The 25,379-nt window shown below is 47.8% G+C and overlaps 1 protein-coding gene across 4 annotated transcripts in view; it reads right to left on the reverse strand.

Moving 5' to 3' along the window:
• The window catches only part of RAB11FIP3 (RAB11 family interacting protein 3), a 119,400-nt gene that overhangs the window by 53,940 nt on the left and 40,081 nt on the right, over nucleotides 1–25,379 (reverse strand). For 2 of the 4 annotated variants that reach the window (XM_029048936.2, XM_029048938.2), the window contains exons 2-3: nucleotides 23,330–23,423; nucleotides 5,922–6,013 (exon numbers count right to left, since the gene is read on the reverse strand). In XM_029048936.2, the coding sequence (XP_028904769.2) occupies nucleotides 5,922–6,013; nucleotides 23,330–23,423 (186 nt within the window). Of the gene's footprint in view, nucleotides 1–5,921; nucleotides 6,017–23,329; nucleotides 23,424–25,379 lie in introns of all 4 variants that reach the window. The other 2 variants (XM_029048935.2, XM_029048937.2) reach the window with 1 other exon arrangement.

Consider the following 25,379-nt stretch of genomic DNA (forward strand, 5'->3'; position numbering starts at 1 on the left):
TATCTGTTGCCGAACTGTACTTTCCAAGCACTTACTACAGTGCTCTGCACACAGTAGGCGCTCAATAAATACAACTGAATGAATGAAAAACCTACTTTCCTACTCTGACCTGCAGCAGTTCGGGCCTGTCACTTTAGAACACGGAACTGGGAGTTACGGGGAAAGTAGAGCAACTTGGAGGAAAAACATTTCTCTGAAGCTACCGAAATCAATTTCCAAGCTTTCTAGAAGCCACAGGTTACATCACTGCCTTTCAGAGTCTGAAGAGCATTCCCTAATGAACGTGCTTGGATCTGTACTCTTTGGTCATGGGTTCTAATCCCGACTCCGTCACCGGTCCGCTGTGTGACCTTGGGCGAGTCACTTCACTTCCATGGGCCTCAGTTCCCTCATCTGGAAAAAGGGGATTGAGACTGTGAGTCCCATGTGGGACAGGGACTGCATCCAACCCGATTAGCTTGTATCCACCCCCAAAACTTAGCACAGTGTTTGACATATAGTAAGTGCTTAACAAATGCCGGACTGTACTTTCCAAGTGCTTAGCACAGTGCTCTGCACACAGTAAGCACTCAATAAATGATTGATTGAATGAATGAAATACAATTAAAAAATCAGCACTAAGTAAATACCATAGATTGATGGACTGACTGATTGAATGGCTAGTCATTTGAATCTGAGTTTAGCCCTCCCACGAACAGTTTCCCTCGCAGGCTTTAGTGCGTAGGGGGGCAGTGTTGTACTGAAATGCTCTTTATTGCTGAAAGCGGCTGCGCAAACAAAAACTCAGAGGCCTAAGGCTCTGTAAAGCAATTAGATAAAGCTAATCCAGGAATTTCCATCAAAACAAGAAAATAAAACACACTTCATCCTTGGTCCACTAGATTATAAACTCCTCTACTAGACTGGAAAGCAATGTGACTTAGCGGAAAGAGCCCGGGCTTGGGAGTCAGAGGTCGTGGGTTCTAAGCCCGGCTCCGCAACTTGTCAGCAGTGTGACTATGGGCAAATCCCTTCGCTTCTCTGGGCCTCAGTTCCCTCATCTGGAAAAAGGGGATTAAGACTGTGAGCCCCACGTGGGACAATCTGATTACCTTGTATCTATCCCAGCACTTAGAACAGTGCATAGTAAGTGCTTAACAAGTATTATTATTATTACAATGTGACCTAGTGAAAAGAGCCCAGGTCTGGGATACTGAGGACCGGCATCCTATTCCTGACTCTGCCACTTGCCTGCTGGGTGACCTTGGGTAAGTCACTTCATTTCTCTGAACCTCATCTTTAAAATGGGGATTAATACCGTGAGCCCTATGTGGGTCATGGACTGTTTCCAATCTGATTAGCCTGTATCTACCCCAGTGCTTAGTACGGTGCTTGGCACGTGGTAAGCGCTTAACACATACCATTAAAAAAAAAAAAGAAGATTGCAAATTACTTCAGGGCAAGGCTCATGCCTATCAACTCTAATAATAATAATAATGTTGGTATTTGTTAAGCGCTTACTATGTGCAGAGCACTGTTCTAAGCGCTGGGGTAGACACAGGGGAATCGGGTTGTCCCACGTGGGGCTCACAGTTTTAATCCCCATTTTACAGATGAGGTAACTGAGGCACAGAGAAGTTAAGTGACTTGCCCACAGTCACACAGCTGACAAGTGGCAGAGCTGGGATTCGAACTCATGACCTCTGACTCCAAAGCCCGTGCTTTTTCCACTGAGCCACGCTGCTACTCTGTTGTACTGTACTCTCCCAAACTCTTAGTACAGTGCTCTGCCCACAGTAAGCGCTCAATACATACCATTGATTACTATTTAAGATCTCTTACTACCCCTGACATCAGCTAGACTGAGACTGTGACCGATGGAAACGAAGGGAAAAGACGGTGGAAAGTATCTGGCTTGACAAATCTATTTACATTTCTGGAAACCAAGTTAGGTAAACTAATCAATCTCTGCTTTTTTCCCAAGGAGTTGACCCTGCATTCTCATTTGAATACCTGATTCTCAAGAATACAGCTCAGAGGTTACAAAAAGAACCACAAAAATGACTTGTCCAAGGCCATCTAATCAGCTGGTGTGTCAAAGAGTCAGAATGAGAACTTGGAGAGTCTTATTTCCCAACTAATGCTTAAAGCACTCAATACACCCCTCCTGTCGGCCTTGTGCAGCACAGAATACACACACACAAACACACACACACACCTCTCCCCCTCTTTCCCCTGGCCAGTGCTGCCTGGGATCCTGAATGCCTAATCAGTCAATCTTTTATTGAGTGCTCACTGTGTGCAGAGCACTGAACTAAGCCACTTGGGAGAAAACAATACAACAGAGATGGTAGGCATGTTCCGAGCTTTCAGTCAAGGAGGGGGGACAGCCATTATAAAAAATAATTTACAGACATGTACACAAGGGCTGTGGGGCTGAGGGTGGGGATGATACCAAATGCCTAAAGGCCACAGAACCAAGTATAGAGATGATGCAGAAGGGAGAGGGAGCTGGGGAAAAGAGGGCTTGACTGGGGAAGGACTCTTTTGGGGGGTTTTTCAGCGGGGAGGTTTGGGTTATTTTTTTATGGGCTCACATTTTAAGTAGGAGGGAGAACGGGTATCAAATCCTCATTTCACTGATGAGAAAACTGAGGCCCAGAGAAGTGAAGTGACTTGCCCAAGGCCACCCAGCAGGCTACTGGTAGAGGCGGGATCGGAGAAGCAATGAAGTGCCTCGGGACCCCCGGCCCACATCTTGCCTCTGGCCTGGAATGTCCTCCCTCCTCAAATCAGACAGACAATGACTCCCCCTCGTCAAAGTTTTATTGAAGGCCCATCTCCTCCAAGAGGCCTTCCCAGACTAAGTCCCACTTTTCCTCATCTCCCACTCCCTTCAGCATCACTCTGGCTTGCTCCCTTTGCTCTTTCCCCACTTCCAGCCCCACAGCACTTATGTACATAGCTGTCAGTTTATTTGGATTGATATCCGTCTCCCCCCAGACTGTAAGCTCACTGTGGGCAGGGAATGTCACCGTTTACTTGTATTGTCCTCTCCCAAGCACTTAGTACAGTGCTCTGCACACAGTAAGCACTAAATAAATATGACTGAATGAATGAATGAGAGGGCTCACAGCCATCCCAGTCTATAGCCAGTCAGCCCTGGGCTCTGTTGACTCTGGATCTTTTTGCCCCTCTCCCCCTGCCCTCCCACCTCACCAGCTCGAGCACGCGGCCAGAATCAGGCATTCCCTACTTCCTGTTCGAGAGCCTGAGGAAGGGACGGATTCCCCTCCAACCGTTTCCCAGCACGACGCCCCGCACTCAACAGTCCACCCCTCCCTTCTTCACCATCACAGTCTTGAGGCAGGATGGAACAGAGCCCCAGGGGTGGGATGCAGCGGGAACGCGGACCCCGTTTTTCAGATTCAGAAGATCTATTTTAGCCGACCGAGCAGGGGGTCTCTTCAACTCGGCCACTCATTTGGCTTCTGGGACCCCTCAGGCGGCCGGGTGGCCACTCGAGTCACTGTCAGAGGGACCAAGGCTTAGAGTCTACGGTCAGTGGGATGAGCAAACCGGGACAGAAATCTAAATGCGCTCCAAAAGCCCTTCTCCGTGCACCCGGTCTGACTCGATGGTGCCAGGAAATGGTTTGCTGAGAGGATAATTGCAGCAACCCACCTTCTGCCACTGGGCCTCCTAGATTGCACACCCCAAGATGTGTGGCGAGCCAGAAGGCCACAATTACAGACGACAGATGCTGACACTGTGACAACAGCTCTGGATATGTTAGGGAGGGCATATAGAGCCAAAGGGCACAATGAGTCAATTGCCTTTAGAGAAAGGAGGAGCTTTTTATGGAACTTGGCTGTAGGTGAAATGAAAACAAAATTTTAAAAATTAAAAAAAAAACACAAAACCTCACAGTGTCCTCGGCTCTGCCCTTTCCGACAGCCCGGCTCTCGGCGGGGACTGTGACATCATGGGCCTGCTGGACCATTCTGGGCTGCCCTTCGGTCTCACGGGTCGGGGAGCGGCCCATTAGCCCCCCAGGCTTGCAAATATCACAGCGTGGACTTGTGGAAAGAGCCCGGGCCGGGGAGATGGAGGACCTGGGTTTTCAACCTGGGACAAGTTACTTTTTCTTCTTTTTTAATGGTATTTGTTGTTCATATTCTGTATGCCAGGCACTGTAGTAAGCTCTGGGGTAGGTACCAGATAGGTTGGAGACAGCTCATGTCCCACATGGGGCTCAGAGTTTAGTACAGTACCTGATACATAGTAAGCACTTAAATACCAAAAGTATTATTATTACTATTTAATCCTCCTTTTAGATGAGGTAGCGGAGGCACAGAGAAATTCAAAGCCACTTGCCCAGGGCCCTGCAGCAGATAAATGGCAGAGTCGTGATGAAAACCCAGGTCCTCTGACTCTCAAGCCTGTGCTCTTTCCACTAGGCCACACTGCTCCCCACTTCACTTCTCTGGACCTCCGCTTCCTCTTCTGTAAAATGGGAATTAAATACCTGGTTCCCCTCCTACTTAGACTGTTAGCCTCATAATAATAATAATAATGTTGGTAGTTTTTAAGCGCTTACTCTGTGCAGAGCACTGTTCTAAGCGCTGGGGTATACAAGGTAATCAGGTTGTCCTACATGAGGCTCACAGTCTTAATCCCCATTTTACAGATGAGGTAACTGAGGCACAGAGAAGTTAAGTGACTTGCCCACAGTCTCACAGCTGCCAAGTGGCAGAGCCGGGATTCGAACTCATGAGCTCTGACTCCCAAGCCCGTGCTCTTTCCACTGAACCACGCTGCTTCTCTAATGAGGTACAGGGCCTGTGTCCAACCTGATGATCTTGCGTTTACCCCAGAGCTTAGTGCAGCACTCAGCAAGTACCACCACTCTTCTCGTTATTATTCCCATTATCGTTATGCCAGCACACCTCGGGACACTCTAAGGGATTAGAAGCCTGCAGATGAGGCCGTTGAAACTTGGAAGGTTGGAAAGAGTCCGGGCTTGGGAGTCAGAGGTCTTAGGTTCTAATTCCGGCTCTGCCACTTGTCTGCTGTGTGACCTTAGGCAAGTCGCTTCACTTCTCTGGGCCTCAGTTCCCTCATCTGTAAAATGGGGATTAAGACTGTGAGCCCCATGTGGAACAACCTGATTAGCCTGTATCTACCCCAGCACTTAGAACAGTGTTTGGCACATAGTAAGCCCTTCACAAATACCGTTATTATTATTATTCCTGCTCTGTTCGGGGTGGATCATCCAGCTTCCTCCCAACTGCAAAGCTCAGGATGAAGGTAATTTAGCACCGCTCCAGAAGACGGGGGTTCTGAAGTCGGAGGTTCTGAAGTCGGACCGAGGCCAGATGTGTCTGTCACAAAGGACAACACGACCCACGAACAAATTCGGAAGTCTGGAAACTTGCTGTTTAATACCCTCCTGAAGCCCATCAGACCACCCGTTGGATCTCCACGGGGCCTCCGTTTCCTAATACTAATGATAATAACTGGGATCTTTGATAAATGTTAACTATGGGTCAAGCACCGTACTAAGTGGTGGAGTAGATACAGAATAATCCGGTCTCACCTGGGGCTCACAGCCTAAGTAGGAGGAAGAACAGGTATTGAATCCCCATTCTGCAGATGAGGGAACTGAGGCACAGAGAAGTGAAGTGACTTGCCCAGGGTCACACAGCAGGCGAGGGGCAGAGCTGGGATTAGAACCCAGGTGCTCTTTCTCCCAGGCCCAGGCCCTCTGCATTAGGCCACGCTGCAACGGTACGGCTATAGCCCGTCAAATCCTAGGGGTGCCAAGTCCCAAGTAACACGGGCTCACGGGCACTCTCAGGCACACACGTGCAGATGCGAACCACACATACGCACGCAAACAGACATGCTCTCCCGTTTCCAGTTACCCTTCTGGCACTTGCCTCATAGGTAACGAAGTCATCAAATTCATCGGGGCAGGCCGGGGGGTCTTCGTCCTGGGTGTATCCGATGTCGTACAGCTGGCTCTCGGGGTCTGCTTGGGGCCGGGGGGCAGACCGACAGAGATACAGAGACACGGAGAGAGACAGAGAGAGAAAACACTCAGCCTTTAACAGTGTCACTAAGTGACGGGCGCTTGGTAAAAGGACAGGAGGTGAAGGGGCTGGGGAGCTAGACGTCACCACAAACGTGCTAGGCCTCATCGGGGCTCTTATTATCAATCATGCAGTCAATCAACTATTTCTTGAGCGCTTACTGTGTACAGAGCACTGTACTAAGTGTATGTTGGTAGACTCGTTCCCTACCATGAGGGTTATTACTATAATGTAATAATAAAGATGATGAGGACGATAAGGGCAACTGTGGCACTTGTAAAGCACTTCCTATGTGCCCGCCCCTGTACTAAGCGCTGGGGTCGACACAAGCTAATCAGGTTGGACCCAGGCCCTGCCCCACACGGAAGGGGGCTTCAACAGGTGTTCAGAGGAGGTGAGATTGGGACAGATGGGAAGATGGGAGAGGAATGGAATAGTTTCAAATGAAAGACAAAAAGCAACTCCCTTGACAAATTATTTCGTGAAGGTTTCTCTCATAGACTTAGTTGCATTTTAGGAAGTTTGGCGAGAAAGAAGGAAGCAGTTTTAATTTGGCGACTCTATTACTTCTCCAATGGATGTGCAGATAGGTAATATATCACTGAAACAAAATCTTGGTGGTTTTCGTTTGTTTTGTTTTTTTTAACATCAATCAGTGGGATTTATTGAGTCCTCACTGTGGGCAAGCACAGTACTAAGCATCTAGGAGAGTCCAATGCAATAAAGTTGGCAAACAGAATTCCTGCCCACAGAGAACTTCCATTTGTCTCCCTTATTAGTGTGTGATCTCCACATGGGCAGAGAATAATTAGCACAGTCAGTGTATTGCATCCCGTGGTGGACAGAGCACGTTTCTACCAACGCTTCTGTATTGGATTCCCTCAAGCTTTTAGTTGGATTCAGTTGTGCTGGGCAGCAGCAGCAATGGCAAAGAGTCAATAGGCGAATGAACAAGGGATCAAAACATTGATCAGAGACAACGGCAAAGACTCGAGTTTTGACCGCGCGGAAGGCAGCGATGGTAAGCCACTTGGGTATCTTTACCAAGAAAACTTTAAGGATACACATATTGGAACGATCTTATGACAGAAGATGGGATGTTCTAAAGATGGTGTGTTCATGCAAGCGCCACGGGTCAGAAATGACTCGACAGCACTCGACAAAGCAGCTTTTAGTACAGTGCTCTGCACGCAGTAAGCGTTCAACAAATACCATCGATGATGATGATGCTTTCGACAGAAGCCCTATAAATAAATATACTACTACAATCAAACGATGGTATTTATTGTGTGGAGACCTCTATACTGAGCACTTGGGAGCACACAATAAACAAACTTGGTAGACAAGGAGCTTACCAACTAGAGGGGGAGGCAGATGTGAGAATAAATTTTGGATATGGGCATAAGTGCTGTGGGCCTGTGGGTGGAGGGAATAACGGGTGCAAATCCAACCCTCTCCCCTCCCCCCTCACCCTCTGCTCCTCCCCCTTCCCCTCCCCTCAGCAATGTGCTCATTTGTATATATTATTATTACCCTATTTATTTTCTTAATGAGGTGCACATCCTCCTGATTCTATTTATCTTGATGATGTCTTGTTTTTGTTTTGTTCTGTTTTGCTTTGCTGTCTGTCTCCTCCGTTTAGACTGTAAGCCCGTCACTGGGCAGGGATTGTCTCTATCTGTTGCCAAACTGTACATTCCAAGCACTTAGTACAGTGCTCTGCACATAGTGAGCGCTGAATAAATACTATTGAATATTGAATGAAGTGCAAGGGTGATGCCGAAGGGAGAAGGAGTAGGGAGGAAGAGCACGTAGTCAGGGAAGGCCTCTTGGAGAAGATGTGATTTTCGGAGGGCTTTGAAGGTGGGGAGAGTGGTGGTCTGTCGGATATGAAGGGAGACGGAGTTTCAGGCCAAAGGGAGCATGTTGGTGTTACAGGAGCCAAGTGACCTTGCTGGGTTGTAACAGAAAATCAGTGAGGTGAAACAGGTGGGGACGAGATGATGGAGTGTGATGTGGAGCAGAGCATGGTGTAGTGGGTAGAGCCCAGGCCTGGGAGTCAGACGGTCATGGGTCCCGTCTGGGCCACTTGTCTGCTGTGTGACCTTGAGCAAGTCACTTCCCTTCCTCTCAGTTAACCTCAGCTGAAAAATGGGGATTGAGACTGTGAGCTCCACGTTGGACAGGGAGTCTGTCTAAACCAATTTGCTTGTTTCCACCCCAGCACTTAGTACAGTGCCTGGCAAATAGTAAGCACTAAAATACCATAATTATTATTTTGTAATTATTATTAGTATATTATTATTAAAACTAGTCTTCATCCTGGCAGATTATGCTGAGAAGAGGCAGTACTTTCTAAAAGCAAGGACTGGACTTTGCCGGGGATTGTCGGCTGGACACGGCGCCCTCAAGACCTCACTCCCTGTCCCACGGGCTTGTTGTCTACATGGTGAGGACACCACTCTTCTCCCAGCTCTCTCGGGAGGATGAGGGCAAACCTAAAAGGAGGTCTCTGTCAGAAGAAACTCGGTCTACCCACCCAGGGAGGCCTGCTAGGACTTAGAAACTCTCAAGCCATCTGGATCGAATCCGGTGGGAGTGGAAAATCAATAAATCTCAGTAATCGGTGTCATTTCGAGCCATCGGCAATGGAGGGTGGACTCGGAATATCAAGGAGGCCGACAGCAAAGCAAGTTAATCCCCTCACCGGCCTTTGAAAAACTCATTAATTCTGCATGGGTTGTGAGCTTAACTGCCCAAACTCCTCCCCACCGAATCTCTATTCCAATCAACGATCAAACCACCAACGGTACTTACTGACTGCTCACTGTGTGTAGACGCTGTACTAAGCACTTGGGGGAGGGCAATACAACAAAGTTAACAGACATGATCCCTGCCTACAAGAAGCTTTCAGTTTAGAGGTGTGGACAGACATAAAAATAAATTACAGATACCACCACTACCATCGTCGTCAATGATACTTCTTGAGCATTTATAATGGGTAGAGCACTGTACTAAGCGCTTGGGAGAGGACAATACAACAGAGTTAATAGACACGATCCCTGCCTACAAGGAGCTTTCAGTCTAGAGGGGGAGATAGACATTAAAATAAATTACAGATACCACCACCATCATCATCAACAATGGTACTTACTGAGCGTTTACTGCGGGCAGAGCAAGGTATTAAGGGAGAGTCCAACACAATAGAGTGGGTAGACCCATCCCCAACCTGCAAGGAGCTCACAGTCTAGAGAGGAAGGCTCCAGGATAGGTGGGTGGAAGTTACTCTACGTACTGTAACGTGGGGTTCGGTTATTTGGTCCCCTAAGTTTCTCCGCTCCACAGTTACTTCATAGTCCTCAGAGAACCAAAGGGTATTCTCTATTCTCTCAATTGGATGTCACAGAGAATAAAAGCACGGACATGTACTGCTGGAGACCACTGCCTCTCTCTGGGTCTCGGAAAATCAAAAAGAATCATCACATTCGATGGTGTTTACTGAGTGCTTACTGTTGTGCAGAGTACTGTGCCAAATAATGCCTGGGAGAATTCAGTACCAGAGGATTCAAGGAATCTCAAGGTAGACATATTGAGAAGCAGCGTGGCTGAGTGGATGGAGCCCGGGCCTGGGCGTCAGGAGGTCCTTGGTTCTAATCCCAGCTCCGCCACATGTCTGCTTTGTGACCCTGGGCAAGTCATTTCATTTCTTTATGCCTCAGTTCCCCCATCTGGAAAATGGGGATGGAGACTGTGAGCCCCATGTGGGATGGGGACTGTGTCCAACCCGATTTGCTTGTATCCACCCCAGCGCTTAGTACAGTGCCTGGTACATAGTAAGAGCTTAACAAATACCACAATTATTATTATTATCATTATTGTCCTATCCTGGAACTTCTTCCCCCTCCACATACATCAGACCACCACTCTCCCCACCTTCACATCTCCTCCAAGAAGCTTTTCCTGACTATGTCCTCTTTTCCCCAGTCCCCTCTCCCTTCTTTGGTGTCTTTGCATTTGGATCTCTGACCTCTGGGCATCTGATACTTGCTCCACCCTCAACCCCACAGCACTTACGTACGTATCTATAAATTATATATTATAAATTACTGAATTATTCATACTAATGCCTGTCTCCCCCTCTAGGCTGAAAGCTTGGGGTTTTTTTAATGGTATTTGTTACACTGTCCTTAGTCCTGGGAAAACACGGAGCTGGTAGATGTGATCCCTGAAGACAAGGAGCTTACAGTCTACAGTCTACTCTTATTACTACTAGTAAGAGCCATCTCAGGTTCCCAACTCTTGCCATGGGGTAGCTCAGGGCAGACAGAGCCCAGCTCGGGTCCGGCTGCAAAAGACAAATTAATGAGGACACGTCGACTTGTCTGGATTTGGGATATGACATAATCAACTTTAAATCCCAGCTCTTGTGCTCCCAGCCCTGATGAATCTTTCACACCACACTCTTTCAACTTTCAAACCAGGAAGAAAAAGCCAAGTTTCTGGAGTGGAAAATTCCCAGGCAGGCTGAGCAACCCTTTGGCTCCGACGGAATGAGATAAATCCCAGAAATGACCCATTTTGAGCAATTCCCTGCCTGTTTCGTCCTGAAATGAGGCCTGTGGATATCACCAGTATCATACCCTCACCATTTCTCTTGAATCTGGGTCAACGGGCTATATCATCTGCCATGTTATTCAAGGCAAAAGTAGATGGGTCTGCACTTGTTTCTGAAGAACTAAAAGCAAGACCAAAATCTGTTGTGGGCAGGGAACGTGTCTGCTTATCGTTGATTGTACTCTCCCAAGAGCTTAGTACGGTGCTCTGCACACAGTAAGCATTCAATAAATACAACTGAATGAATGAATCCAGACAACCTCCAGTTCCAATCTTGGTAATGAAGAGAGGCACTAAGGCTTATTTTAGTATTATTATCATCATCATCATTTTTATTAGATTTGTTATGCACTATGTGTCCAGTACTATTCCCAAGTGCTGGGGTAGATACCTGTTAATCAAGCCGGTCTCTGTCCCTCACAGACCTCACAGTCTAAGTAGGAGGGAGAACTGGTATTGAATCCCTAGTTTTACAGTTGAGGAAAGTTAGGCACAGAAAAGTGAAGTGACTTGCTCAAGGTCACACGGCAGGCAAGTGGTGGAACCCGGATTAGAATCTGACTCCTAGACCCGGGCTTTTCCCACTAGGCCAGGCTGCTTCCCATCAATTGTAGTGGGAATAGCACAGGCCGGGCCGGTGGGGGGCAGGAAGAGGGCGGTCAGAGAGGCTGGTTTTTAGTCCCAGTTCCTCTCCTGGCCTGCTGGGTGGTCCCGGGCCAGTCACTTTACCCTCTGAGCCTTAGTTTCCTCATCTGTAAAAGGGGGAATAAAATACCAACTACTCTCCTCTCTCTTAAGCTCGCGAGTCCCCCGTGAGATCGGGACCTTTCCCATCTGATCATCATTCAGATTAAACCAATCTGACAGATTAATTAAACCACGGCATTGGTTTAATGGCACTGGTCTGGGGTTAATGGAATTGGTTTTCACAAGAAAACCTAACTTCTGGTGGGTTTCTGGTGGAGAAGGAAAATGGTGATGATGATGATGATGGTATTTGCTAAGTGCTTACTATGTGCCAGACACTGTTCTAAGTTCTGGGACAGACACAAGCTAAGCAGGTTGGACACAGTCCCTGTCCCACACTGGGCTCACAGTATTAATCGCCATTTTATAGATGAGGTAACTGAGGCACCAAGAAGTGAAGGGACTTGCCCAAGGTCACAAGGCAGACTAGTGGCGGAGCCGACATTAAAACCCAGGTCCTTCTGACTCCCAGGCTCTTGTTCTATCCACTAAACTGTGCTGCGAAAACTAGCCAAGTTGGTCATAAAGTGAGAAGCCAATGAAAATCTACATTAGCCCTCATTAAGCTTCTTGCATAAAATAAATTCACTACCCAATGAGTTCAAGTGCATATGACTACAAATTCGATGTGGTCAGGGACGTACCTACCAACTCTTTTACACTGTACTCTCCCAAGCATTTAGTACAGTGCTCTGCACAGTAAGGAATCAAAAAATATGACTAATTAAAATACACCCCGCGTATGACACGACCACATCTAATCTACCTGAGATAGATCACCCATTTGAATGTATCTTACATCCGTAGATATACTTACAGTATCTATGTTACATATTTATATTAACATCTGTCTCCCCCTCTAGACTGTTAAGCTCATTGTGGGCAGGGAACACGTCTACCAACTCTGTTGTATTGTGCTTTCCCGGCCGCTTAGTCCAGTGCTCTCCACACAGTAAGCGCTCAATAAATATCACTGAGGAGGCTGATGACGAGGCCTGAAGCCTCAGAATATCTTCTCTGCTCTGGGCTGGAGCAGTTGTGAAAATATAGGCTGACTGCATCTCCCGCTCACCTCTGCGTCACCCTGACTAGCTCCCTTTGCTCTTCCCCCTGCCCCACAGCAGTCGTATATATCTGTCATTTTATTTATTTGTATTGCTGTCTTTATTTGTAACCATGTCTGCTTCCCCGCCCTCCAGACTGTGAGCTCTCGTTGTGGGCAGGGACTGTCACTGTTTATTGTTGTATTGTACTTTCCCAAGCACTTAGTACAGTGCTCAGCGCTTAATAAATATAAATGGAGGGTAGGCTGACTTTAATCAATCAATCGTAGGTATTGAGTGCTTACTGTCTGCAGAACACTGTACTAAGTGCTTAGGAGAGAACCTTGCAACACAGTTGATGATGATGATGGTGGCATTTGTTAAGTTGTAAACACATTCCTTGCCCACGAGGAGCATGCTGTCTAGAGAGGGTGCCAACATCCAGTCGGGGTTCAAGAGGTGCCCTAAAAACAAAGCCCTACGGCTCCGAGAACTTGCAGACGGTTCCGGTGTGAATCACACTCTATTTCTGGCCCGGGTTTGAGAGTCTTGCCCCGTTTCCACAATTGGTACCAATTAGCGTTCTGTAGCTCCTCTGATTCATCAGTCTCCAAACCGGTAATGAAATCTTTTGAGTTGAGATTGTTTTGGGGAGGATCAGCTTGGCATTTGATTTGGATAGGTCTCTCCCAAGCAGTTATTTCAACATTTTAAAATAGTCACCGGGTCCAACGGGCTTCTCCCATTTATACGGAAAAACCTCCCGGGTTTCTCTGAGGCCTTTGGGCTTTAGTCAGCTCAAGATTTTAGTTTCCTATAAAAACTCAAATAATGAAAGAAAAAAAAATGCCTTCTCGGGTAGAATTCTCTCTGCCCTCTTCCCTTTCTGTTCCCGGCTCCACGGCAGGATGAGGACGACCACAGACCCAGGCATTCAGGCCGGCACTGGAAATGTGGTTGCACCTCAGTACTCAACACTGGAAGCTCGATGCGGGCCGGGAAGGGGTCTTCCCACTCTGTTGTCCTGGATTCTCCCAAGTGCTTAGTACAGTGCTCTGCACGGAGTAAGTGCTCAGTAAATACCATGGATTGCTGATTGACTAGTTCACACACCTCCTCCCGCCATCTCCTTAGCAACACTGCCCAATCAAACAACAGCACTGACTGGAATCAACTTTCTCACCTAGCCTCATTCGTTCAATCGTATTTATTAAGCGCTTACTATGTGCAGAGCACTGCACTATGCGCTTGGGAAAGTACAATACGACAACAAACGGTGACATTCCCTGCCCACAACGAATTCACAGTCTACAACCTCATCCTTGCTTCTCTCCCACTACGACAGTGGAACGCTGGAAACTTTATCCACCTTCGGCTTCTCTGACACTATCCTCTCCTGGTTCTTCTATCTCTCTGGCTGCTCATTCTCAGTCTTTTGTGGACTCCTCTTCTGCCTCCCACACACTAAACGTGGGAGTCTTCTTTCATTCATTCAATTGTATTTACTGAGTGCTCACCATGCAAAGCACTGAACTAAGCTCTTGGGAAAGTACGATATACCCTCAAGGCTCACTTCTAGGTCCCCTTCGATTCTGCATCTATACACACTCCCTTAGAGAACTCATTCACTCCAGTTACTTCAACAACCAACTCTATACAGGTGATTCCTAAATCTACCTCTCCAGCCTTGATCTCTCTCCTTTGCTGCAGTTTCACATTTCCTTTTCTAATGGTATTTGTTAAGTGCTTACTTCATGTCAAGTACTGTTCTGAGCACTGGGGTAGATGCAAGTTAATCAGGTCAGACATTAATCCTGTCCCTCATGGGGCTCACAGCCTAAAGGGGATGGACAACGGGGATTTAATTCCCATTTTACAGATGCCAAAACTGAGGCCCAGAGAAGTGACCTACCCAAATTCACACAGCAGGCAAGTGGCAGAACCAGGATTCGAACCCTGCGTGCTGACTTCCAGTCCTGTGTTCTTTCCACTAAACCACACCGCTTCTGCAGCTGGGCCCAATCCTCTGCTCTTAGCACACCGGCCTTTCTCTATTTCCCGCAGCAATGTTAGGAACATTGGCAACTCGGGAAATTCATTCCCAATAGAAACATCGTGGACTTCGCTTGCCTTTTCAACCCCCTCCAAGCCCGGTTATCTTTGTGCGACTGTCACTTTTCTGCTTTTTATAGGCAGCTAAACATTCTCTCAGACACTGATGCCGTCGCATAAATTTAAAGGTCCACGTGAAATGTGTCCCGTTTTTCTGTTTGTGGTGGTGATTTTCAGCTCACTGTAAACACCATCTGTCCCTTGTAAAGCTCTGATTTCCGGTTCCCAAAACCCTCTGCAGTCCTTCTATGGTAACCCCTCTACTACCATTACTCTCTTTAATTAGCCCCATTACTTCCCGTTCCTCTCCCCAAGCCCCTGACTCCCAATTTAACCGGAACCTAACAGTCTTCCATTTACCCCAAGCTGAACATCACGGACGTTCAAGAAAATCGGCTCTTTGCAGCGGCAGAGCAGAGCGTGAAAGATTGAGAGGACCTCTGTTTTAGATTTCTTGTTGCCCTACATGAGGCCCATATATTTCAACACTTGAGCTTGCATCAAACTTATTTTCCATACCAAGCTGGTTCATTTTTAATCAGGCCTGGAGTCTTTCCAAGTTAGAAGCATCTCCACAGAATCCGCCAGTTCCCCCCTGGCGACTGACCTCCTAAGCGTTAGCGGGAAAATGAAAACCTCAGGGCCAATTTCCTTGAAGAACTCCTTTTCTCTTACGCCGGGGCCCCAGGAATGTGTCCCACCCGAGTGTCTGGTATCTACTCTGGCGCTTAGTATATAGTAAGCACTTTAAGGGACACAGTGTGGCCTAGTGGAAGGAGGACAGGCCGTGGAGTCAGTGGACATGGGTTCCAATCCCAGCTCCTCCTCTTGTATGCTGTGTGAACCTGGGCAAGTCACTTCACTTCTCTGGGCCTCAGTTACCTTATCTGTAAAATGGGGATTAAGACCATGAGCTCCATGTGGGCCATGGACTATATCCAACCTGATTAGTTTGTATCTACCCCAGTCTTAGTGCAGTGTCTGGCACACAAGAAGTACTTAACAAATACCATTTAATTATAAAAAGGGCAAATACCACAAATATAATTATTAGACTGGGGACCCCAGGTGGAACAGGAACTACATCCAATATAGTTAACATATAATAATGGCATCTGTTAAATGCTTACTATGTGTCGAGTACTGTTCTAAGTACTGACTTCTGACATCCAGGCCTCTGCTCTATCCATCAGGCCACGCTGCGTCTCTTAGTCACTCAATTGATGGCATTTATTGAGTGCTTGCTGTGTGCAGAGCACTGTACTAAGCACTGAGGGAGTGCAATTCCACAGACTTGGCGGATAGGTTCCCTGCTCACAAGGAGCTTACAGTCTAGAGGGGGAGATGGGCATTAAAATAAATGACGGGTATGTACTTAGGTGCTGTGGGGCTGAGAGTGGGGTAAATATCAAGCACTTAAAGAGGACAGATCCAAGTGCAAGGGGGATGCAGAAGGGAGAGGGGGAAATGAGGGCTTAGTCAGGGAAGGCCTCTTGGAGGAGATGAGCTTTTAATAAGGCTTTAAGGTGGGGAGACTGGTCCTCTGTCGGATATGAAGAGGGAGGCAGTTCCTGGCGAGACTTGGGCAAGGGACTGCCGATGAGACAGATGAAATACAAGCACAGTGATTAAGGTGGGGTTAGAGGAGGAGTGTGTGGGCTGGGCTTGTAGCAGGAAATCAGCCATGTAAAGGAGGAGGGGGTGAGCTCCCTCAGGGCTTTAAAACCCAGGGTTAAGAGTTTGACGTGGAGATGGATGGGCAAACACTGGGGGTTCTTGAGGAGTGGGGAAACATGGACTGAATGTTTTCTTGGAAACATGATCTGGGCAGCAGAGTTAAGTATGGACTGGAGTAGGGAGAGACAGGAGGTCAGGAGGTCAGTGAGGAGGCTGATGCAGTAGTCAAGATGGGATATAAGTGCTTCAATCAGCGTGGCAGAGTACAGATTTAAGACCATAATAAGCACTGTGGCCTGCTGGAAAGTGTACGGGCCTCTGGGTCACGAGGTCTACATTCTAATTCCAGCTCTGCCCCACCTGCTGTGGGACCTGAAGCCAGTCGTTTTTCCTCTCTAAACCTGTTTCCTCTTCTGTAAAATGGGGATGAGACAGATTGGAAGCCCCGGGTGGGACAGGGCCTGCGTCTGATCTGGTCCTTGTGTAGCTTAGGAGCTGGTGGCCGCGGGGCCATGGCTGTGGACTCTGAATCACAAGAAGAAAGTCCGCTCCTCCAACCATGGCTCCCTACTGACTTCGATTTTGAGTATTGAGTATTTCTCCTCGTCCCTTAGGCCATTTCAGTGTATTAGTCCTTCACTGCTCCTGTCCTCTGCCTCTCCGCCACCTACATAGTTTGGAAGCCCCTTGAAAGACAGGGTCTGACCCTAATTTCCACCTGGGTACTTTTTCACAGCACTTAGCAAAGTGCTCTGCACACTATAGGCGGTTAATAAACGCTACTACAGCTATTACCTCAGGGTACTATTATTTAATTATATAATATATTATACCCGGCCAATATTCAGCGAAAGCCTTTCTCCCATCGCTCTCCACAGAGGCATCACCTGCCTTTCGGGAGCCATAATAATGGTGATATTTGTTAAGCTACGCGTCAAGCACTGAAGCAGCGAGACCTAGTGGATAGAGCACAGACCTGGGAGTCAGAAAGACCTGGGTTTCAATTCCAGCTCTACTGCTTGTTTGCTATGTGCCCATGGGTAAGTCATTCACTTCTCTAGGCCTCAGTTACCCCTTCCGTAAAATAGGGATTAAGATTGTGAGCACCATGTGGGACAGGGACTGTGTCCACCCAATCTGCTTGTATTCACTCCAGCACTTAGAACAGTGCCTGACATAAGGTAAGCGCTTAACAAATACCACAGTTATTATTGCTAAGCGCTGGAGTAGATTCAAGATCACCAGGTCCCACTTGGGGCTCAGAGGTGAGGAAACTGAAGCCCGGAGAAGCAAAGTGACTTGCCCAAAGTAGTACAGCAGACAAGTGGGCAGAGCTAGAATGAGTACCCAGGTCCTCTGACTCCCAGGCCCGGGCTCTTTCCACTAGGCCACAATCTGTAGAGGTACAACAGGCTCTTCCACAATGATGATTTTCAATCAGCATTCTTTCCAGAACACGATGGCAGGATTAGGGATTAGGTCCTCTGATTCCCAGGCCCAGGCTCATTCCACTAGACCACACTGCTTCTCACACGGCTCCTCATGTGGGGAGAGCTGTGATCTGCCAGATTTTGAGGGAGGGAGTAGCAGGCTTGGGCTCAGTATGAAGGTCATCTGGGGCCATGTGATTCTTGGTGGTCCCTGTTGATTAACTGAATGACGACTGTAAACTCCTTGTGGGCAGAGTTCTCTCCCGAGCAATTAAAACAGTACTTGCCACACAGCAGACGCACAGTAAATACCAATGATCGATCGGTGACATTTGGTGGGAGCCCGGTGAGCGAAGCACTGTATTCAGTGCTTGGGGTGGGTAGGAGCCATTCCTTCCCTGCCCTCAGGGAGCAGACAATCTTAGGGAAACTCCCCTTGTTGATTTTCGCTTTCCTATCACAAAGGCCGCTGGGAGGCAAAACTACTGGAAAAGATGACGCGGGACAGAGCTCTCCGCTTCTGAAGCTTCCCCGAAGGAGAGACACGTGATGAAAAGCGGGCTGCTGGGAAATAAGTAGGGGGCTGATGTTAATCCGTGACTGCAGACGATGCTTCTGTTTACATCGCTCAGCGCTGTTTTCAGCACTTAAAACAGTGCCCGCCACATAGTAAGTGCTTAACAGATGCCATAATTATTCATCACTATTATTATTATTATCCAATCCACCCCTCTAGACTGTAAACTGATCATTGGTAGGCAATGCGTCAGCAAACTCTGTTGTAGTGACCTCTCCCAGGCACTTAGTACGGTGCCCTGCACATGCAGAAAACGCTCAATAGATACCATCGATTGATTAGAATTATAACCCGAGCAGACCTCGGGCTTGTCATCGTGGCTAACTGCGAGATCCCTTGCTGCTTCTGCTCTAATTTCTTTTTCCCAGCGGCCTTGGCCCGGTGGTCATTAGGTGGAAAATCTTCTTTGGCTCGGTTTCAGGATCCCACTGAATCGCTGGCGCGTGAAGTCGGGTAGCTACGGCTGAAAGCGACTTCGACGAAAGAGACACTGGGGGACAGTGGCTGACCTGCAGCGAAGCATATGTTTCCTCTGGCTCTCCACCTGCTGACTTTAGGGGGTTTTTCTAAGAATACTTTGCTCTGCTGCACAGATCGTTTTTCCAAAAAAACCAAAAAACCCCAGTGTCCACATCTCTTCTCACCTCAAGAACCACCATCGGTTGCCCATCCACCTCTTCATCAAACATAGACTTTTCACCATTGGCTTTAAAGCACTCAATCAGCTTTCCCCCTCCTACCTGACCTCACTGATTTCCTACTCCTGCCCAGTCCGCACACTTCGCTCCTCTAGCGCCAGCTTACTCACTGTGCCCCTATCTTGTCTATCTCACGACCGATTCCTTTCCATCATCCTCCCTCTAGCCTGGAACATCCACCCCCTCCATACACGTCGGACCACCATCATCCACACCGTCAAAGTCTTATTATGATCACGACTCCTCCAAGAGGCCTTCCCTGACTAAGCCCTCTTTTCCCCAGCTCCCTCTCCCTTCTCCATTGTCTCTGCACTTGGAACTGTGAACTTTGGGCACTTGATATTTGCCCCATGCTCAGCCTACAGCCCTTATGTCTATATATAAAAATTATATCATATACATTTTTATTTACATTAACGTCTCTCTTGCCCTTTAGAGTGGGAGCTCACTGTGGGCAGGGATCATATCTACCAACTGTATTACTGTCCTCTCCCAAGCACTTAGTACAGTGCTCTGCACCCAATAAAACACAATAAATATCATTGATGATGATGATGACAAATAAGATGACAAAACAATGATTCTTAGGTCCACTGTTGTTGGTGCAGAGACCTTATGTTTGGGACTGAAGAGTTAGTGGGGTTTTTTTTAATAGTATTTATTAAGCACTTACCATGTGCTAGGCACTGTTAACAAGTCACTTGCGCAAGGTCAGAGGGCAGGTGGCAGCATGAGAAGCATAAGAAACAGGATGGCCTCATGGATAGAGCACGTGCCTGGGAGTCAGAAGGTCATGGGTTCTAATCCCGGCTTCAATACTTGTTTGCTCTGTGACCTTGGGCAAGTCACTTCACTTCTCTGTGCCTCAGTTTCCTCATCTGTAAAATGGGGATTAAGACTGTGAGCCCCATGTGAGGCAGAGACTGTATCCAACCCAATTACTTTGTATCTACCCCAGCACTTAGAACGGTGCCTGGCATATAGTAAGCACTTAAATACCATTTTAAAAAAAAGATACGTTATAGAACCGGGATTAGACCCCAGGTCCTCCGAGTCCTAAACCCAGGCTCCTTCTACTAGGTTAAGCGCTTACCATGTGCATAGTACTATATAAGTGCTAGGGAGAGTACAATATAACAATATAATAGAATTAGAAGACACGTCGCCCTGGCCACAAGGCATTTACAGTCTGGAGGGAGGAAGCTGATCTGTCTGTTTGGCGAACAGCAGCGGAAACTGGAGCACACAGATGTGGAATCACCAATCAGGAACAACCAATAAGTCTCTGCCTGAGAATGCAGGTCTCTTTTACATAATAGTCTTCGCCTCTTATGATGGTCTGGTGTTTTCTTGTTTCATTTGTAAAATGGGGATTAAAACTGTGAGCCCCACATTATTACCCTTTATCTACCCCAGTGCACAGAACAGTGCTTGGTACATAGTAAGCGCTTAACAAATACCATCATCATTATTTTTATTATTGCTCCTGAGGGGTCAGTCACTAGTCCCCGCCTCCTGCTTGTAAACTCAGATTGGGAGCCCCTGAGGGGCAGGGACTGTATCTAATTCCCTTGCCCTTTTCCCAAGTCCTCCTTCTGGCCAGGAACTCCCTCCCTCTCCACATGTGCCAGACCACCACCAATACTGCCCTGCTTCAAAGCCTTATTAAGGTCACATCTCCTCCAAGAGGCCTTCCCTGACTAAGCTCTCTTTTCTCCAAATCCCTCTCCCTTGAGAAGCAGTGTGGCTTAGCGGAAAGAGCCCGGGTTTGGCAGTCAGAGGTTGTGGGCTCTAAACCTGGCTCCGCCACTTGTCAGCTGGGAGACTTTGGGCAAGTCATAACTTCTCTGGGACTCAGTTACCAGATCTTTAAATGGGGGTTAAGACTCTGAGCCCCATGAGGGACAACCTGATTACCTTGTATCTACCCCAGGCCTTAGAACAGTGCTTTGTATATAGTAAGCACTTAAACACCATTATCATGTTTCATCTACGCATTTGAATCTGTGACCTAAGGGTATCTGATATCTGCCCCACCCTCAGTCTCACAAGCACTTATATCCACATCCGTAAAAAAATTATTAGTAAATAAATTAGTAAATTAGTAAATCCGTAATTTACTAATTAATAAGTAATTTATTTATTCCTTTTAACGTCTGTCTCTCCCTTCAGACTGCTAGTTTCTTGTGGACAGGGAATGTATCCACCAACTGTTATGCTGTACTCTCCCAAGAATTTAGTACAGGGCTCTGCACACAGTAAGAACTTAATAAATACAACAGATTGATCAATACATAGACTGATTGATTGGATTCTTTCCCAGCACTTTTTAGAGTGCTCCACACACGGTAAGTGCTTAATAAATACAATTACTACTATGACCCACACACAGGAATTGATGACTGGGTGAGGGGTCTCGGGAGGACCACTGGCTTTCTCTTCTCTCGATGGTTTTCTTCCCACTGGGGCAAGGAAGGCAACAAGGAAATAGGAGATCTCACACCTCCTCTCAAAATCCACCCTCTCCACCTGCGCCTCTGACCCCATCCCCTCCTATTTTATTAAAACATCTGTCCCCTCCCTGACCGCCATCTTCAACTGTTCACGTTCCAGTGGTTTGTTCTCCACCGCTTTCAACCATTCTCGTATCTCCCCTATGTAAAAAAAACACTCCTTGACCCCATGGCTCCCTCCTGTTTTCGCCCTATCTCCCTCCCACCGTTCCTCTCCAATCTCCTCGAACAAGTTGCCTACCCGCTGTCTCCACTTCCTCTCCTCCAATTCTCCCCTTGAGCTCCTCCAATCCAGCTCCTGCCCCTTCCACTCCACCAGAACAGCCTTCTCAAAGGTCACCAATGATCCCCTTCTTGCTAAATCTATTGCCCTCTACTTCTTCCTAATTTTCCTCGACTCTTCGGGTGCCTTCAACCCTGTCCTCCACCCCTGCTCCTGGAAATGTTACCCGATTTTGGCTTTTTTTTATGGCACTGATTAAGGACTTATGATGTACCAGGCACTGTTCTAAGCACTGGGTTATGCACAACGCAATCAGGTTGGACAGAGTCTGTGTGCCACATGGGGCTGCCAGTCTTGATCCCCATTTTACAGATGAAGGAAATGCGGCAAAGAGAAGTTAAGTGACTTGCCCAAGGTCACACAGCAGACAAGTGGCAGAGCTGGGCTTCACCAGCACTGTTCTCTCCTGCTCTCCTCCTATCTCTCTGGCCGCTCATTCTCAGTCTCTTTCGCAGGCTCCTCCTCTGCTCCTCTGCCTCCCACCTCCTAAATGTGGGGTCCCTCAAGGTTCGGTTCTGGGTACCCTTCTAATTCTCTATCTATACCCACTACTGTAGAGAACTCATCAGCTCCCATGGCTTCAACTACCATTTCTATGTGGATGAACCCCAAATCTACATCTCCCAATCCTGATCTCTGTCCTTCTGTGCAGCCTCATATTTTCTCTTGCCTTCATGACATCTCTAATTGGATGTCCCCCTCACACCACAATCGTTACATGTCCAAAACAGACCTCCTCATCTTTCCACCTAACCTCAGCCGACCTCCTCTCGACGATCCTAGCACCGCAGACGATATCTCGTAAGCCCGTAAACTTGGCATTATCCTCTACTTATCTCTCTCCTCTCTCACGTTCAACCCAATTGGATCTGTCACCAAATCCTGTTGGCTCTATCACAACATCGCTAAAATCCGCCCTTTCATCTCCATCCAAACTGCTACCATGCTGACCCAACAACTTACCCTATCCCACCATAATTACTACTTCAGCCTCCTCACTGACCTACCTGCCTCCCGGATCTCTCCACTCCTGTCCATACTTCACTCTGCTGTCTGGATCATTGACTGGATTGTCTTTCTAAAAAAACATTCAGTCCGCTTCTTCCCATTCTTCAAGAACTTCCAGCGGTTGCCCATCCAACTCGACATCAAATAGAAACTCCCCACCATCGGCTTTAAAGTTCTCAATCATCGCTCTCCCTTCCACCTCACCCCACTGAGCTCACTCCTCTAGTGCCAACTTGCTCACTGTGTCTTGATCTTGTTTATCTCAGGACCGACCCCATTCCCACATCCTTTCTCTGGCCTGGAACTCCCTCCCCCTTCATATACTCGGTTGTACGGTACTCTCCCAAGTACTTAGCACGGGGCTCTGCACACAGTAAGCGCTCAATAAATACCTCCGATCGATTGGTTAGAACCCGGGTCTCCTGACTCCCAATCCCACGCTATTTCCGTTATGCCAGCCTGCATCTCAATGTTTGGAAAGGCTTGGACAGGACCAAAGGAAGAGGCTTTGAGGGATCGGGGGATTGGTCGGTTTAACCGTCGGCCAACTGACCTCCGTTTTTGATGGCTGTGATCCCTCGGTAGAAGTCTGCGAAACTGATGATGCCGAGCCCGCTGGGGTCCAGGTATTTCGTTAAGTCCTTTACCTGCAAATACAAAATCGGAATTAGAGCCTTGTCCAAACTTCCCGACGAGGCGAAAGAGGAGGACCGCCTATTGGGAATTCACTGGACAAAGGGAAAACTCCGGGGCTCATCTGTGCGTCAACATGCTGGCCGGTGGAACCTGGGGCAAGAGGCAGCCAGACTAGCAGCAGGGAGGGCGGGGGAAGACTGAAAAATTGGGGAAGCAGAGTGGCCTAGTAGAAGGAACTCGTGCCTGGGAGTCAGAAGACCTGGGATCTAAAGTGAGTGCTCCTTCCTCCTTGGCTTCAGCCCAGTCTTTCTGGGCACGGCCGACCTCCCATTGTTATCGTGGAGGTGACGAACCTGTCCTCCCAGAACCTAACCAAGGTCTGCAGCAGGATGACCGTGCATGGGCCGCTCCAGGAGCGGCCTGGTTTGTCCCAGATGGCCATCGTCCCCACGTGGGCGCACGCCCAGAAACTGGAGTGCATGGGTCTGCAAAAGAAATGCGGGGTACCTCTGGGCCAGGTGGCGGGGGAAGGGGTAAAAGAGTGAGCAGTATGGCTTAGTGGAAACAGCACGGACTTGGGAGTCAGAGGTCGTGGGATCTAATCCCGGCCCCGCCACTTGTCAGCTGTGTGACTTCGGGCAAGTCACTTAACAGAAGTCAGCGGGACTTCGCAGTGCCTCAGTTACCCCTTCTGTAAAATGGAGATTAAGACAGTGAGGCCCACGTGGGAGACCTGATAACCTTATATCTACCCCAGCGCTCAGAACAGTGTTTGGCACATAGTAATTGCTTAACAAATACCATCATTACTATTATTACTATTATCCCAGCTCTCCAACTTGTCTGCTGTGTGATCTTGGGCAGGTCATTTCACCTCTCTGGGCCTCAGATCCCTCATCTGGAAAATGGGGATTCAATGCCTTCCTCTTACTTAATGCTGTGAGACATTTTCAGGACCTGAGGATCTTGGCTCTACCCCAGGCTTAGTACCTGGCACATAATAAGAGCTTAACAAATACCATTAAAAAAACCAAAAATTTCCAACCAGCAGGAGCTTTGCCCCTGACTCTGACAAGGGACTCTACTGAATGTCAAACAAATGGAGTAGTGGGAAAGGGCTAATGTTTCTGTGAAGTTCCCGGCCAAGCATCAAATTTCAGTGGTACTTTTAATGGTCACTGGGAAAAGCTGACCCCACTGCAAGCACCACCATCCTCAATGAGATTTATTGAGCACTTACCGTGTGCAGAGCATTGAACTAAGCCTGGGAGAATAGAATGTAACAGAGACACGATCCCTAACCCTCAAAGAGCTTACTAGGTACTTCGAATAAACCATTCTCTTTCTGACCTTTATTCCAGAATATAATAATTGCAATGATAATAGCAACAATAACTGTGATATTTGTTAAGCACTTACACCATACCAACCATATTAAGCACTGGGCAGATACAGCATCATCAGTTCCCACAGTTCAAGTAGGAGGGAGAACAGGGACTGACTCCCCATTTTGCAGATGAGGAAACTGAGGCCCAGAGAAGAAGAATTATGGTATTTGTAAAGCACTTACTATGTGCCAGGCACTGTACTAAGCCCTGGGGCGGATACAAGCAAATACAGTTGGATCCAGTCCCTGTCTCACATGGGGCTCACAGTCTCAATCCCCCTTTTCTAGATAAGGTAACTGAGGTCCAGAGAAGTGAAGAGACTTACCCAAGGTCACAGAGCAGGTAAGTGGCGGAACTGGGGTTAGAACCCGTTGAGCCAAGGACGGGCCCGCTGGGCTTGGAGAACAGGTTAAGGATGCTTCCGACCAGCAGCAGCAGAGGCAGACCCGGAAAAATTTCCAATCTGTGTGCGCCTCTGGGTGCTGCAGAGGGGCTCACTGAACCCAGGTTGAGACCAGCTGGAGGGAGTTTTTGGAAATTCCAAAGCTACGGATGCAACGTTCCGACATGTTGCCCGGA

The sequence above is a fragment of the Ornithorhynchus anatinus genome, chromosome 21, assembly GCF_004115215.2.
Source record: "Ornithorhynchus anatinus isolate Pmale09 chromosome 21, mOrnAna1.pri.v4, whole genome shotgun sequence".
In the NCBI taxonomy this organism is placed as follows: domain Eukaryota; kingdom Metazoa; phylum Chordata; class Mammalia; order Monotremata; family Ornithorhynchidae; genus Ornithorhynchus; species Ornithorhynchus anatinus.